This window comes from Adiantum capillus-veneris, chromosome 14 (genome assembly GCF_014529385.1).
Source record: "Adiantum capillus-veneris isolate H3 chromosome 14, ASM1452938v2, whole genome shotgun sequence".
In the NCBI taxonomy this organism is placed as follows: domain Eukaryota; kingdom Viridiplantae; phylum Streptophyta; class Polypodiopsida; order Polypodiales; family Pteridaceae; genus Adiantum; species Adiantum capillus-veneris.
Window position 1 is genome coordinate 75,748,456 of NC_140944.1, and position 14,785 is coordinate 75,763,240.

Sequence of the window (14,785 nt, forward strand, 5' to 3'; positions counted from 1 at the left end):
ACTTGGATCAAGGTTCCGCAATAGAATTATTGGGGCGTTCATCTTCAACTCCAAGCAATGTGCTGGAAATCCACCACCCAAGTTCAAACCATTTAAAAACTCCACAAAGTATAAGAATGAAACTTGCATCGCGTTTTCCACCACGGAGTCAACACTAAAGTATTGCACGACGTCACCTTTCATTGCATACACGGCCTTAGCATTGAGAATATCAACTTCCAAGTTTTTCGGAGCAAGGATAGCCCGCTCTTTGAAGTATTGTGCATGGTCCACATCTTTATCCATTTCAGAATAGATGCAATCTATCAATTCATCCAATGAAGATGAAGAAAGTACCATGTGGCGGGGGATCTCCATCTTCTGATCATCCCCACTTGTCAAAGTCCCATTTCCTACATCCATGAGCCATTCTCTATAGGAAAATTTGCAACATCACCATCTTCCACACGCATGTTATGTGTCAATCTAAGGATATTCATGTGATTCCATAAGTGTGATCGACAAAGTGTAGCATCAACAATGTCAGCACGTGCTCCCTTGAACACCACTGGCAAGATTTGTTTGAAATCTCCACCAAGAAGCATCACTTCTCCACCAAATGGCTTTCTTGAGCACATGATATCTTGCAAAGACCTATCCAAATCCTCAAAGGCATATCGATGTGTCATAGGAGCCTCATCCCACACAATCAACTTGCATAGTCTAAGCAATTCAGCAATTTGACCCTGAATAGGGATATTGCATGTGCTGTAACTATCGATCTCCAAGGGTATCTTGAACCTGGAATGTGCGGTGCGCCCATTTCGTAGCAGCAATGCTGAAATCCCAGAAGATGCTATGGCCAATGCAATTTCCCCTTCTCCACGCACGCGTGATAACAAACAGTTGTACAAATAAGTTTTCCCAGTCCCTGCAGGCCCATCCAAGAAAAAAATAGCCCCCCCATCAAGAGTCAATGCATGGCAAACTGTCTCAAAAGCAATCCTTTGATCTTCATTCAAAGTTTGCTCCATAGCATGTGACGCGGACAGCTCTTGCATTCTATCAAGGCATTGCTCTTGGAAAAGCAATGTATTTTCATCATGTGTCATAAAGTGCTCATCAAGCATTGGGATTCCAGGATATTCAGTTAAACTTCGTCCAAATGTACCAAGAATTTTATGCAGATCGCTCAATGCATACCCTTCAGCAACCTGTGCACATCCATCTAAGGACTCATATCTCAACTCCAACATGTGTCGATAGTCCTCATACAAAACACGTCGAAATCTTTCCCATAAGAGATGAGGGGAGGAGGGTTCACAAAACAATAGAATGTTCACAAGCAAATGTCTCAATTGTAAGACTGTATGTGTAATGCAAGCTTCTTCCATGCAACCAAACCATTCCCCATCATCCTCCAAGATACCTCTTGCAATGCATGCTGCCTTGAATGTTGGGAACAATACACCATTTACGAAACGTAGCTCCTCAAATGACTTACATCCTTTACAAATAGTCAAAAGCAAACGGACATAATATCGTTCACCGCTAGAGGGTTGCACAAAATACATCCGCCCAATAGTGTCCCCACGACGTCTCTTCGTCCATTTTTTGGAACCTGAATTCCACACCCACTTTTGAGGAAAATCAATGTACAAAGTATCATTTGCATCAGGATTCTCCAAGCTGCATGTGAACCACTCTGTCAAAGTGGTCTTCTCTGCACCCTCCCTTTGCAAGACATCATTAATGTTTTCATTATCTCGAAATGTCACGATTTGACCAGCTAGAACATGCACGCTTAATCTCTAGACAACTGGTGCATCATTGTGCAAAGGGAATTCAAAAATTCTCCAGCAAGCCTCAAATGCAGATACATAGCATCCATCAGTATACATGTCTATCTCATCAATAATCTCCCTCTCAGAATCTTGTGCTGACGTATGGAATCTTACAGTTGCCCTATCATGCCCCTTGTAGCTGTATTTGTAGACATACTTGACAGCTGAAATTGTAGAACATACCTCAACATTGATATGTGCATTAAATAGTGTCGACAAAATAGGATTATATGGCACAACCCATCGATTATCAATAGTAAAACCCTTGACCTTGGCGGTGAAGCCATTGTTTCGTCGTGAATATATGGGGTAGCCATTATTATCCATGCTTGTTTGCTCACAAAATGGACGTGGATATTTTCTGATACACTGTCTATCTACCATGCAAGGAGATGAAGTATTGAACTGACCACATGGGCCATGAATGTTACAACTAACAATGATGTCGTGTAGCACTGGAAATTGATTTTTATCTGGCAACTCTACACAAACTATCTTGTCATAGTCAAATGTTGATTGACGCTTACATCGAGGATCTAGAATCAGCAATGTATGAGAATGTGGCAAGCCTCTCTTTTGGAACTCCACTATAGACATGTAAGCCACCACTTTCCCAAAAATATATTTCTTCAAGATGTACTTCATCATGCTTGAGTGTTTTAGGAAAAAAACCCTTGTTGTTATGTCTGGTCGATCAGAGGAAACCTGTCCTGGAAGCAATGCCTCATTTATTTCTGGCCATTTAGGGTTACATGTAAATGTGATGAATAGGTTTGGCTTTCCCTTTGCATGGACAATTTCCATTGCATCTTGATATAATTGGTACATGTGCCGAGGGCCACCTGTAAAAGATGAGGCCAAGACAATTCTTCGACCCGCAGACCGTCCAAGGACAACATCACTCTCGGACAAATGCACCATGTCAACCAAGCCTGCATACAATTCTGCCCTTAATGTCTTTTGATTTGTGCGAACCCATGCAAGACAACACTCCTCGATGGCACAATATGCATCAACCATAAATTGTTGAAGTAAACGGCCCCCACGAAGCAAGCATGATTTTGTATCAGCATGAACCTGTAGTCCATATGCATAGTACTCTCTTTGAGTGACACATTGTCGACCACCAACCAATGCATCCAAAGGGCCACGCACATTTGCATAAGGAATCCTCACATGCCATCCATCTTCTCCCTCTGGAAAGACAAGAACATACAATAGTGGCATGTATGACCTATGTAGATTCGAAATCCTCCGCAACCTTCCATCTTGACAATGTATCACAATGTCTTGATGGCCACTTGTTTGTACATCCCCTTGACCTGGCATAATTGCAGCAACCTCATTGCCAATAGGTATCAAGTATTGCCTGGAAGTATTTCTATTTTCACAAATTGTCATTTTGATCTCCACACCAGGGTTGTCACGCAACATTCTACCAACATTGTAGAATGCATTGGCATATGGATTACATGATCACATCATCATTGACAATGCTTCAAGAATGGACAAATCCAAACCATCCAAGGAACTCATACGATTCTAAACCTCATGCTCAGTATCATATACATACATCTGTGCAAATTTGGGTACCCCTGCTTCATGTGGTAGCAAAGAACCAATTCGATGGTACACAGCACCATGTACACAAAAGCAATATGCACCAGACCTACCCATCAATGTTTCATCAATAGTAGCTCCAAGAGATGTAAATGCCATCACACTATTGTAGCTCCTGATGTTTTTTCTGAAAGACCTACTCAAAGCATCACTATTATTGAGTAACCTCTCCAATACACATGGTGGTCGCGCAAGAGGAAAAAGGGACACTTTTCCACCTTTGCAACAATATCTTCCTACGGATGGTGTATGCTCATTCTTCATTTCACATGTCCAAAGATGTGCACCACAAAACTCGCATGAGGAGGTCATGGTTACTATATAATCTGTAGGTAATGGTCCATGTGTTAGTGGAAGCATGGAAGGATGAACCCCTTGTATACATGGATAGGCATGTAGAATGCAAGCAATGCCTCCAAGAGATGTGTCATGAAAATACGGGCCTGCTCCTCACTTTGAGTGTCTATGAGAGGACAAAAGTGGCCATCATGTCGATGGCGTTTCTCTCTTATGTTGGAGGTGCGTTGCCTTGCCCGTTGTCGACGACTTCTTCTTGTCGCATCCAAACATGATATAATGTCTTGTCTTCGTCTCTGTCCTTGCATGATAGTTTGCATACAGTTTTGTGGAATAATAACATTGCCAGGAACACAATCCCCAACAAATGCAAAGGGACTTGTACCATGACCATGGTCATTTGTGGAGGATGGCAAGTATGCTGTACGTTGTATAGCACGTTGGCGAGATAATTCCGTGCAACTTTTCGACGTGCATGCACATGCGAGGAATGACTTGGAGATTCAGGAAGACAAAGGCACGTGTCTCTTATCCTCATTAATGCTCCTGCCAAGAAACATAGAAAACACCGCTCTTATATCAGTGCCATAATTTTTTCGTTTTATTTGCTCTCAAATGCAAGCATGAAATACCGTCAATGTAGTTATTGGAGTATTGTACCCAATATAGGGAAGTTTTTCTTACTTCCAATTGCAAACATAAAATACCCTCTATACATCACAATATTGATTAGAGTAGTGCACCCCAACGAAGGAAGATAGAGTGTACATGAACTCAAGGCTTGTTAGATAGATCCTTTCTATAGCTTTAACAAACCTCTCCCTTCATACATCACACCATTTCTTCTTTGAGTAATATACATTACATCTAATAGCCATTGGATGAATTAATTATAGAATGATACCATTGGAGTTCAAGACTCTTATTAGATTTATTGAAGGTCTCTTATCACTCCTCTCATACGTTCTCTCTACGATGCCTACAATGGGTCTTTCATGGGTGGCTATATGAAGAAGGTGCAGAAGCTTGAGCAACCCTAGTGCAGTAGACTTGCTCTCCTAATTCCTTCTCTCAATATCGTAGGTTGGTTCTCCCAAATCACACTGAAATAGTCCGTTGAGAGTTTAAGACTCTATTTGCACCGTCCTTATGACTTCCAAATTAAGCTCCCATGTCATGGGGTCTCCCTATGGTGCTAAAAAATGTGCTTATCATGGCTACATGCATGAAGAAGAAGATGAACCTTGAAGAACCTGTCTATCACTCACATGTGGATAGGTTATCAGAGTTTTCGGCCCCATTGTGGTAGATTGGCTCTCCCAATTCCATCTCTATATTTGACAACTATGTTGCCCACAATTAACACGGAGAGACCCAATTGTCGACGTGTGGATGTGTGTTGATCCACACACACTCACTCAATAACTTAGGTCATGTTGAGTCTCTTCGACAATTCTCTCTCTCTCTCTCTCTCTCTCTCTCTCTCTCTCTCTCTCTCTCCCCCCAAATGCAATTCATCGAGCTAATCAAAGGGCATTGAACTTCGAACACATCATGTAGTGCTCCAAGAGAAGAAGATGGAGAGACAGACATGTGCAAGGCTTCTTTGAGGTGGAAAGATTTAACTTGCATTATATATAAATAAAATATAGATTTTCTCTAAAATTTTTCATACACGGGTTTTCCAAGTGTCTAGGCAAAAGCATTGTGTAGCTGAGTGGGTATCCGATTGCTTGAAAAACACGTAGGTTGGTGCAGTCACACACACAAAATTTTAAGATTCATCTTTAAATTATACTTTTAAAGGTGAGAAAACCTACAAAGTTCAAAGAAAAAACATTCAAACATAGAAAATTTGCCACTAAAATTTCTCATATATATAGGTCTACAATGCTTTTCCTAAGAAAAACATTGTAGTGCATGCAAATGCTTGAAGAAAACCTAAGTTTAGTATAATTCCACTTACAAAGTATAGTTCTAGTTCCAAGCGAGAAAACCTACAAAGCTCAGAGAAACCTCAAATTTCTTGGTTTGAAGTCGAGAAAACCAACAAAGTTTACGGAAACCTAAAATTTCTTCGTTTGAAGGTGAGAAAACCTACAAACTTTAGGAAACTTTAGTGTAAAAACGTGCAAATATCGTACATTTGCCTCTTATATTATTTCCCAAACATAGCAAATTTGTCACTAAAATTTCTCATATATAGGTTTACAATTCTTTTTCGAAGAAAAACATTGTATTGCATGCAAATGCTTGAAGAAAACCTAGGTTTAGTGTAATTCTACCTACAAAGTATAATTCTAGTTCGAAGGAAAATTTACCTACAAAGTTTAGAGAAACCTCAAATTTCTTGGTTTGAAGGCGAGAAAACCTACAAAGTTTAGGGAAACCTAAAATTTCTTGGTTTGAAGGCGAGAAAATCTACAAAGTTTAGGGAAATTTAGTGTAGAAACGTGCAAATATCTTAGATTTCTCAAACATAGCAAATCCGCCGCTAAAATTTCTCATATATAGGTTTATAATACTTTTTCTAAGAAAAACATTGTAGTGCATGCAAATGCTTGAAGAAAACCTAGGTTTAGTATAATTCTACCTACAAAGTATAATTCTAGTTCGAAGGCAAGAAAGCCTACAAAGTTTAGAAAAACCTCAAATTTCTTGGTTTGAAGGCGAGAAAACCTACAAAGTTTAGGGAAACTTCAAATTTCTTAGTTTGAACGCGATAAAACCTACAAAGTATAAGGAAATTCAATGTAAAAACATGTAAATATCCTACATTTAACTCTCGGATTTCTCATATAAAGGTTTTTCAAGTTTAAAAAAAAACATTGTTCATCCAAGTGCTCGAATAAACCTAGGTTTAAAACCTTAAAAGTTTAGAGAAATTTTGTATAAAAATGTGCAAACATTGTAAGTTTGCCTCTCAAAATTTCTCGTCCGAAGGTTTTCCAAGTTTAAAATAAAACGCTGCTCATTCAAGTGCTAAAAAAAAACCTAGGTTTAGAGTAATTTCATTTATGAATTTTTAGATATGAAATTCACATATAAGCCCTAACTTGAAGTTGAAAATGCAACATAGTTCAGAGAAAACCTTCAAATTCACTCAAGATTTTTGTTCGCCTCCTATCTTTGCCGCCTCGGATTCAATTGTGCCGGCTTAGATTTGCTGTCTTCGGCTCGGTTTTGCTCGTCAGCAACCTTGCACTTGTTTCTTTTCGCCGCTCGCTTTGGATTTGACAAACTCAACTTCCCTGTCGATGTCGAGCATGAATGTATGGAATCAATCCCTCTCTCTCTCTCTCTCTCTCTCTCTCTCTCTCAATGTCGACTATCACCATATGATCCAAGCTCTTATTCTCTCTCTCTCTCTCTCTCTCTCTCTTTAATTTATAAATGAAGCCTCAATTGGGAACGTTCATTATGTATGCAAAGGGGATATTCATTGTGTATGCAAAGGGCTAAGACACAACAACTCAAAATAGAAAACCTAGGTCCCCATCACACATTTTGCCTTCTAAATTAACATTATTGCAGCTCACTTTTTGTGTGTCTTGGCTGGCCTTGAGGAGCGTGGCAAGCAGTGTTCGAAAGTCTCAACTTAATAATGTGTTGTTTCCAATTTCAAAAATGTCGATTGAGAGCCAGAGGAGAAGGTGAAATTCCACACCAAAATAGGGAAAAATAGTGTCAAAACCCAAAAAATACTCCTAATTTTCTAAAATTTCCTCTTGGCAAACTCAAGGAAAGGAATTTTATATGTTTGGAAAAGGATTTTTCGCGAACACTGGTTTTACTTTTAAAGTAACATTATTGTAGCTCACTTTTTGTGTGTCTTGGTTGGCCCTGAGGAGCGTGGCGAGTAGTGTTCGAGAATCTCAACTAAATAGCGTGTCGTTTCCAATTTCAAAAATATCGGCTCATGAGGGCCAGAGGAGAAGGAGAAACTCCGCCCCAAAATAGGAAAAAATTGTGTAAAAACCCAAAAAATACTCCTAATTTTCTAAAATTTCCTCTTGGCAAACTCAAGGAAAGGAATTTTATATATTTGGAAAAACGATCTCCCGAACATTGGTTTTTCCTTCTAAATTAACATTATTGCAGGTCACTTTTCGTGTGTCTTGGCAAGCTTTGAGGAGCGTGGTGAGCAGTGTTCGAGAATCTCAGCTTAATAGCGTGTCGTTTCCAATTTCAAAAATGCCGGTTGAAAGCCAGAGGATCGGAGAAGAAGAAATTCCGCCCCAAAATAGGGGAAATTAGTGTAAAAACCCAAAAAATACTCCTACTTTTCTAAAATTTTCTCTTGGCAAACTCAAGGAAATGAATTTTATATGTTTGGAAAAATGATTTTTGCCGAACACTGGTTTTGCCTTCTAATTTAACATTATTGAAGCTCACTTTTTGTGTGTCTTGGCTGGCTTGAGGAGCGTGGCGAGCAGTCCTCGAGACTTTCAGCTTAATAGCGTGTCGTTTCCTATTTCAAAAATGCCACCTGAGGTCCAGAGGAGAAGGTGAAATTCCGTCCCAAAATAGGGAAAAATAGTGTAAACACCCAAAAAATACTCCTAATTTTCTAAACTTTCCTCTTGGCAAACTCAAGGAAAGGAATTTTATATGTTTGGAAAAATGATTTTTCCCGAACACTCACACTGGCGAGCGATGGAACCATGTTTCTCTCTCTCTCTCTCTCCACAACATATTTTGTTCGGACTTTGTATAATCAGATCCACCACATTGTAAATTTATGGTCTCATAGGTCACTTTGGCCTTTTGAAGACGTTAATATAACATTTCATTTCTCTCTCTCTCTCTCTCTCTCTCTCTCTCTCTCTCTCTCTTAAGAATCTCAGCTTAATAGCGTGCAATTTCCAATTTCAAAAATGCGGGTTGAGGGCCAGAGGAGAAGGAGCAATTCCGCCCCAAAATAGGGAAAAATTGTGTAGAAACCTAGAAAATACTCCTAATTTTCTAGAATTTCCTCTCGGCAAACTCAAGTAAAAGAATTTTATATGTTTGGAAAAATGATTTTCCCCGAACACAGGATTTGCCTTCTAAATTAATATTATTGCAGCTTACTTTTTGTGTGTCTTGATTGGCCCTGAAGAGCGTGGCGAGCAGTGTTCGAGAATCTCAACTTAATGACGCGTCGTTTCCAATTTCAAAAATGCCGATTGAGGGCCAAAGGAGAAGGAGAAATATCCGCCCCAAAATAGGGAAGCATAGTGTAAAAACCCAAAAAATACTCCTAATTTTCTAAAGTTTCCTCTTAGCAAACTGAAGGAAAGGAATTTCATATGTTCGAAAAAATGATTTTTTTCGAACACTCGCTTATTGCAGCTTACTTTTTGTGTGTCTTGGTTGGCCTGAAGAACGTGGCGAGCAGTGTTCGAGAATTTCAACTTAATATCGCATCGTTTCCAATTTCAAAAATTCCGGTTGAGGGCCAAAGGAGAAGGAGAAATTCCGCCCCAAAATAGGGAAACATAGTGTAAAAACCCAAAAAATACTCCTAATTTTCTAAAATTTCCTCTTGGCAAACTGAAGGAAAGGAATTTCATATGTTCGGAAAAGAGAGCGCATCCATGTGTCACTCCCTCCTTGATTTCAAGAACCTTAAGAAATAGAGGGCATCCATGTGTCACTCTCTCCTTGATTTCAAGAACCTTAAGAAATATTTGGTTTGAGATGTAAAAATGAAGGGTAAATAGCAAGCACTCTCTCCCATGGTAAATAGCAAGTACTCTCTTTCTACTCTATTCTGTCTACATTCCCTTCCGTTAATTAATTAGTGCTCCAGATTCTTGGAATCTTTGGAATCTAAAAACTTAGAAGCAAAAGTAGAAGGTTGTCGCCACCATCCTCATCATCTTGTAGAGCCAACGTGCCATCGCCAATCTCGTGCAGACCTGTCTCATTCCCCCTTCCCTCGCAAGGAGAACTGGCTTCTCTCGCTGCCATCAAACCAGGCCAAAAATAACCAAATCCATCTACAGCTAAGCAAGCCACGAAGGGCTAGCTCCATGCGTGATTTGAGAGAGAGAGAGAGAGAGAGTTCGCCTGTGTCCCCCCTCCATGCCTCTCGCTCGACTTCCTCGCTGTGCTCCCGTTGGCTCCGGCTCCTCTCTGATCCTTAGTCATCTCCCTCACGAGTTCTCTCTCCCCTCGGGCCCCGCCGCCCCCATGGCAATTGCCCTTTTCTTTCTCAAACGAGATTTTTTTTTTGCCCACGTGTCTTGCAACCCTTTTTTCCTCCTCACGATTAAATTCTCTTCTTCTTCTTCTTCTCTCTCTCTCTCTCTCCACCACGTGCCCCCACCCCTCTTTTCCCTCAAAGCCTCAAGAGCATCACCCAAGATACCCTTAAAACAAACGAAAAAATGTAGTTTTCGGGACCTACGTCTCTCTCATGGTAGAAAATGAAAACACTTAGGGTAAAGGGGCCAATAATGAACCACCCCCCAAAAGGAAGATGGCTCCACACCCAAAAGAGAGACAAAGAAAATGAATATGCTTGGAATCTTGCTTAGGTGTCCACATCTGATTTGCTAAAAAGTGTACTACTATTGGGACTTGAGTGTCTCTGTTTTCTAAAAAGCCCTCAAAATTACGCTTTTACAAATAGAGTGCTGAGGCAAAATCAAAAAAATATCAATCTTGATATCATCTAATGCGTCTTTTCATGAGGAATTGAATGCACTCTTCAAATTTCAAATCTGACCGGATATGAAAAATCCCCCCCCCCCCCCCCCCCCCCCCCAAACCACAAAAATGCTACTTTTTTCTTACATGGCCTTATATTGGCCCCTTTAACCTAGTTTTGACTTCTCAGATCTCTCAAAAAGTCACAATAGGTGCCCAAAAATAGGTCCCAAAACGTTTCTTTCATTTCTTTTTAAAAGAATCACCAAAGATGCATGCTTGTGTAAGAGTTAGCTAAACTAAGTGGAAGAGGGGGGGGTGGCATGGACACTGAAGATGGCACGTGGATGAAAGGTACACTTGGTGAAAGGGAGGGGGCATGGGAATGGCACGTGGATGAGATAGAGAGAGACAAAGAGAGAGATTTTCTCTATCTTCAAAGAAAAAGCGGATATTTTTTTTCTAGGGCAATCGCGTTTGGGAAAAATGTGTCTCAGCTTGAAATCGTGCCGTTTTCAATTTCAAAAATGTCGGTAGAGACCCCAAAATAGAAAAATAATGTAAAAATATAAAATATAAATTTCGTCTTGACAAATCCAAGGAAAGGGATATTGTATGTTTGAAAAAATTATTTTTCCCAAGGTGTCTTCTCTCTCTCTCTCTCTCTCTCTCTCTCTAAATTTGAAGGGCATATTGGGAATTTATAACAAAATATTGGGGGTGATTTCATCAACACAGAACAGTGGTGCCGCGATTTGAAGAGGCAGTCGAGGGCAAGTGTCGGCCAGGGCACGTGGAGTGTGGAGGGGAGAGAGAGCGAGACAAAGAGAGAAATGCCAAAAATGCAAGCACGAGCATGGAGATCGAGGGTGATTTGTTTTTTTTTTTGTTGTCGATTGCAGACTGGCGGTGTTGTGGCCCGTGGGTTGTATAAGAGGGCAAGCTCTTTCTCTCCATCTCTCTCTCTCTCATCCATCTGCAGGTGAGGCATGCTGTAGGAGATGGTGGGTAGGCACAGGGACAAGTGAGGGCGAAGGGGGATGGATCGGACCGTTGCTTGCTCTCTTCTTCTTCTTCTTCTTCTTCTCTTCCTCCCTTCCGAGCAAGCAAAAGTCATTCCAGCACATGCAGAACCGAACGAGGGCGATGGCCATTATTAAATCCATGTTCAGCTCAGTAGAAGCAACAACAAGGCGCTTCTATCGAATGTCTACAACTGCCAACTATGGAGATGGGGAGATAGACGTAGGGTGCATGCTCGCTTGGGGGGTTGCTAGCATGGCATGAGACTTTCCATTGAGTTCTTGATTCCAGAAGGAATATTCTTCCATTAATCTATACTATCTATAAAGGGGGAGGGAATTCCGGCTCCCCCTGCCACATGGCGCATGCTCCTTCATCCGGCAGAGAGAAGGTCAAGAGAAGAAGAAGAAGAAGAAAATTTTAACGTTGGTGGGAGAGCACCTCCGGCAGTGAAAATAGAGCGTGCCTTAATTTTTGAATAATCGGTGAGAGGACTACAATTGGCCGCCGCTTTTACTTTGCACGAGGCTCTCTTCAAGTCGTAGTCCTAAGAATAAGAGAGAGAGAGAGAGAGAGAGAGAGAGAGGGAGAGAGAGAGAGAGAGAGAGAGAGAGAGAGAGAGAGAGAGAGAGAGAGAGAGAGAGAGAGAGAGAGAGAGAGAGAGAGAGAGAGAGAGAGAGAGAGAGAGAGAGAGAGAGAGAGAGAGAGAGAGAGAGAGAGAGAGAGAGAATAGAGCAGCGGTGCACTAGCCATTTTCGAGCTCCTGAGATAGACAGAGGGCGAGAGAGAGAGAGAGAGAGAGAGAGAGAGAGAGAGAGAGAGAGAGAGAGAGAGAGAGAGAGAGAGCAGAGGACTTGCAGATGCGTCTCCACAAAGAGAGAGGGAGAGAGAGAAAGAGAGCACTGTCGTGATCTTGCAGCGAACCAAACGAGCCGTGGCTGTTGTAGCTCTTGCAACATCTTCACACAAGCCCCCACGTTGACGTCCTCATACCTCCTGCCTTGAGGTACCTGCATTGTATTTGAATGTTTTTGAAATGCTTTTTTAATATTAAACCCCTCATCGTCGACCTGTTGCATGTAGGGCTTCGGCACTGCAGGGAAGAGAGATGGCATGCATGCAGTTTTGCTACAATATCTCTCTCTCTCTCTCTCTCTCTCTCTCTCTCTCTCTCTCTCTCTCTCTCTCTCTCTCTCTCTCTCAGTGATGCGCCCGGCAGCATCGTTGATGTCGACCTACAATCTCTGTTGGGTTCGTTGCAAGATCACGGCAGTAACTAGCTGTATCCTCGCTTTGTTTTGAATACCATGCAAGCGGGAGAAGCGCTCTCTCTTTCTCTCTCCCTCTCTCTCTCTCTATACATCAGCAATGCACCCAGCATGCAAGTGATGCCTGTGACATGGGCAGGATGGAGGCATGTTGCATGTGTGTGTGTGTGTGTGTGTGTGTGTTTGTATAGGCCCCAATCTCACCTCCTTGCTTTCATTTGCTACGACGGGCCCCAAGCTCACGTCAGCACAGCTTATGTCTGATAGCGAGCCCCTCTGCGTGCGCATGCAGAGAGAGGGAGAGAGAGAGAGAGAGAGAGAGCAAAGGACTTGCAGATGCGTCTCCACAAAGAGAGAGGGAGAGAGAGAAAGAGAGCACTGTCGTGATCCTGCAGCAAACCAAACGAGCCGTGGCTGTTGTAGCTCTTACAGCATCTTCACACAAGCCCCCACGTCGACGTCCTCATACATCCTGCCTTGAGGTACCTGCATTGTATTTGAATGTTTTTGAAATGCTTTTTTAATATTAAACCCCTCATCATCAACTTGTTGCATGTAGGGCTTCGGCACTGCAGGGAAGAGAGATGGCATGCATGCAGTTTTGCTACAATCTCTCTCTCTCTCTCTCTCTCTCTCTCTCTCTCTCTCTCTTAGTTATGCGCCCAGCAGCGTCGTTGATGTCGACCTACAATCTCTGTTGGGTTCGTTGCAGGATCACGGCAGTAACTAGCTATATCCTCGCTTTGTTTTGAATACCATGCAAGCGGGAGAAGCGCTCTCTCCCTCTCTCTCCCTCTCTCTCTCTATATATATATATATCAATAATGCGCCCAGCATGCAAGCGATGCCTGTGACATGGGCAGGATGGAGGCATGTTGCATGTGTGTGTGTATAGGCCCCAATCTCAACTCCTTGCTTTCATTTGCTATGACGGGCCCCAAGCTCACGTCAGCACAGCCTATGTCTGATAGGGAGCCCCTCTGCATGTGCATGTAGAGAGAGAGAAAGAGAGAGAGAGAGAGAGAGAGGGATGCAACACTGCACGGGCCGAGCAGCTCCACCCTCTGCACGCTCTGTACTTTTCCTACCTCCAAGTAGTGATAGCCGTTTTTTGGCTCTCCATAATTGCCATAGTAAGTTACTCCACCCTACCAAAATCACCCAAACACTATGGCTATCCCTACCCTTTCACTGTAAATAGGCGTGTGTGAGTTAGGGGACTTTTCCCATATTTTCTTAAAAACCCTAAATTAGCTAGTCACTGGGCTAGGTGAGCCAAAAAATAATAAAAAATAAAAATATATTATGGCCTCTTTGTGTGTAAATATTTCATTGTATATATGGCCTAAATATAGGGATTTTTTATAATTATTTTGGTATTTTATTTAAATATTTCTACTTAGGTGTGTGTTTTATTAAACATATGTACACCTTCTTTCATCCTCTTACACCATAAGTATATTTTTTGCCAATATGTACATACTCTAACCTTATATTTTTCCTTTATACAAATCACTCCCACATTTTCACCCTCACCCTCGTGAAAACAAAAAATTGATTTCTACTCATTGGTCAAGTTTATTATATTATTTACTTGCATACCTTTTCCTCTTTCACCCAAAATAATTCAAAGAGGGACCATATCATATGATTCCAATATCTTTCCATATCCATAACTCCTCCATATTTTTATTATTATTTTTACTCATTATTCTAACACCATGTGCTCATTGAGCTAAAGTCCATGAATAGTCCATACACTAGTCCCACCATGTATATATTTCTTTATTCACCAATAATCCTCCTCCATGCATGTGTCAAGGGAAACTTGGATGCTTTGTATTATGATATGACAAAGGAGGGGCTCACTCTTGGATGCATTGTACAAATTCAACAAAGGAGGGGTCCACTAAAAGACTTTTGCAGGCATAAAAAACAGGCTTTTTGGTGAGAATTTTGGCACCTACCTCCACTCCGAATTTGGAGCGGTAGTCAAAAGAGAAATGTAGCCCACGCTCTGAATAATCACCTCAAATTTTTTCATGATTTTTGGAGCTACCAGCGGTGAGATATGATTTTTTGAGTGGACCCCAGTTTGCCCACTTTTCTCACAAGTAA

At 41.4% G+C, this 14,785-nt stretch overlaps 1 protein-coding gene across 1 annotated transcript; it reads right to left on the reverse strand.

The window, feature by feature from the left end:
* Positions 1-392: 392 nt before the first annotated feature.
* On the reverse strand, positions 393-3,257 carry LOC147442628 (uncharacterized). The gene is made up of 2 exons (XM_086529396.1): positions 1,860-3,257; positions 393-1,790 (listed from the first exon to the last, which is right to left on the reverse strand). The coding sequence occupies exons 1-2, from the start codon at positions 3,255-3,257 to the stop codon at positions 393-395; spliced, it is 2,796 nt and encodes a 931-aa protein (XP_086385522.1).
* Positions 3,258-14,785: the final 11,528 nt, after the last annotated feature.

Excerpts from the sequence above, each read along its gene's own strand:
- LOC147442628 (XM_086529396.1), bottom strand. The coding sequence starts at position 3,257 with ATGTTGCGTGACAACCCTGGTGTGGAGATCAAAATGACAATTTGTGAA. Across the intron at positions 1,791-1,859 it reads TGTATACTGATGGATGCTAT|AGATTAAGCGTGCATGTTCT; the intron begins GTATCTGCATTT and ends CCAGTTGTCTAG.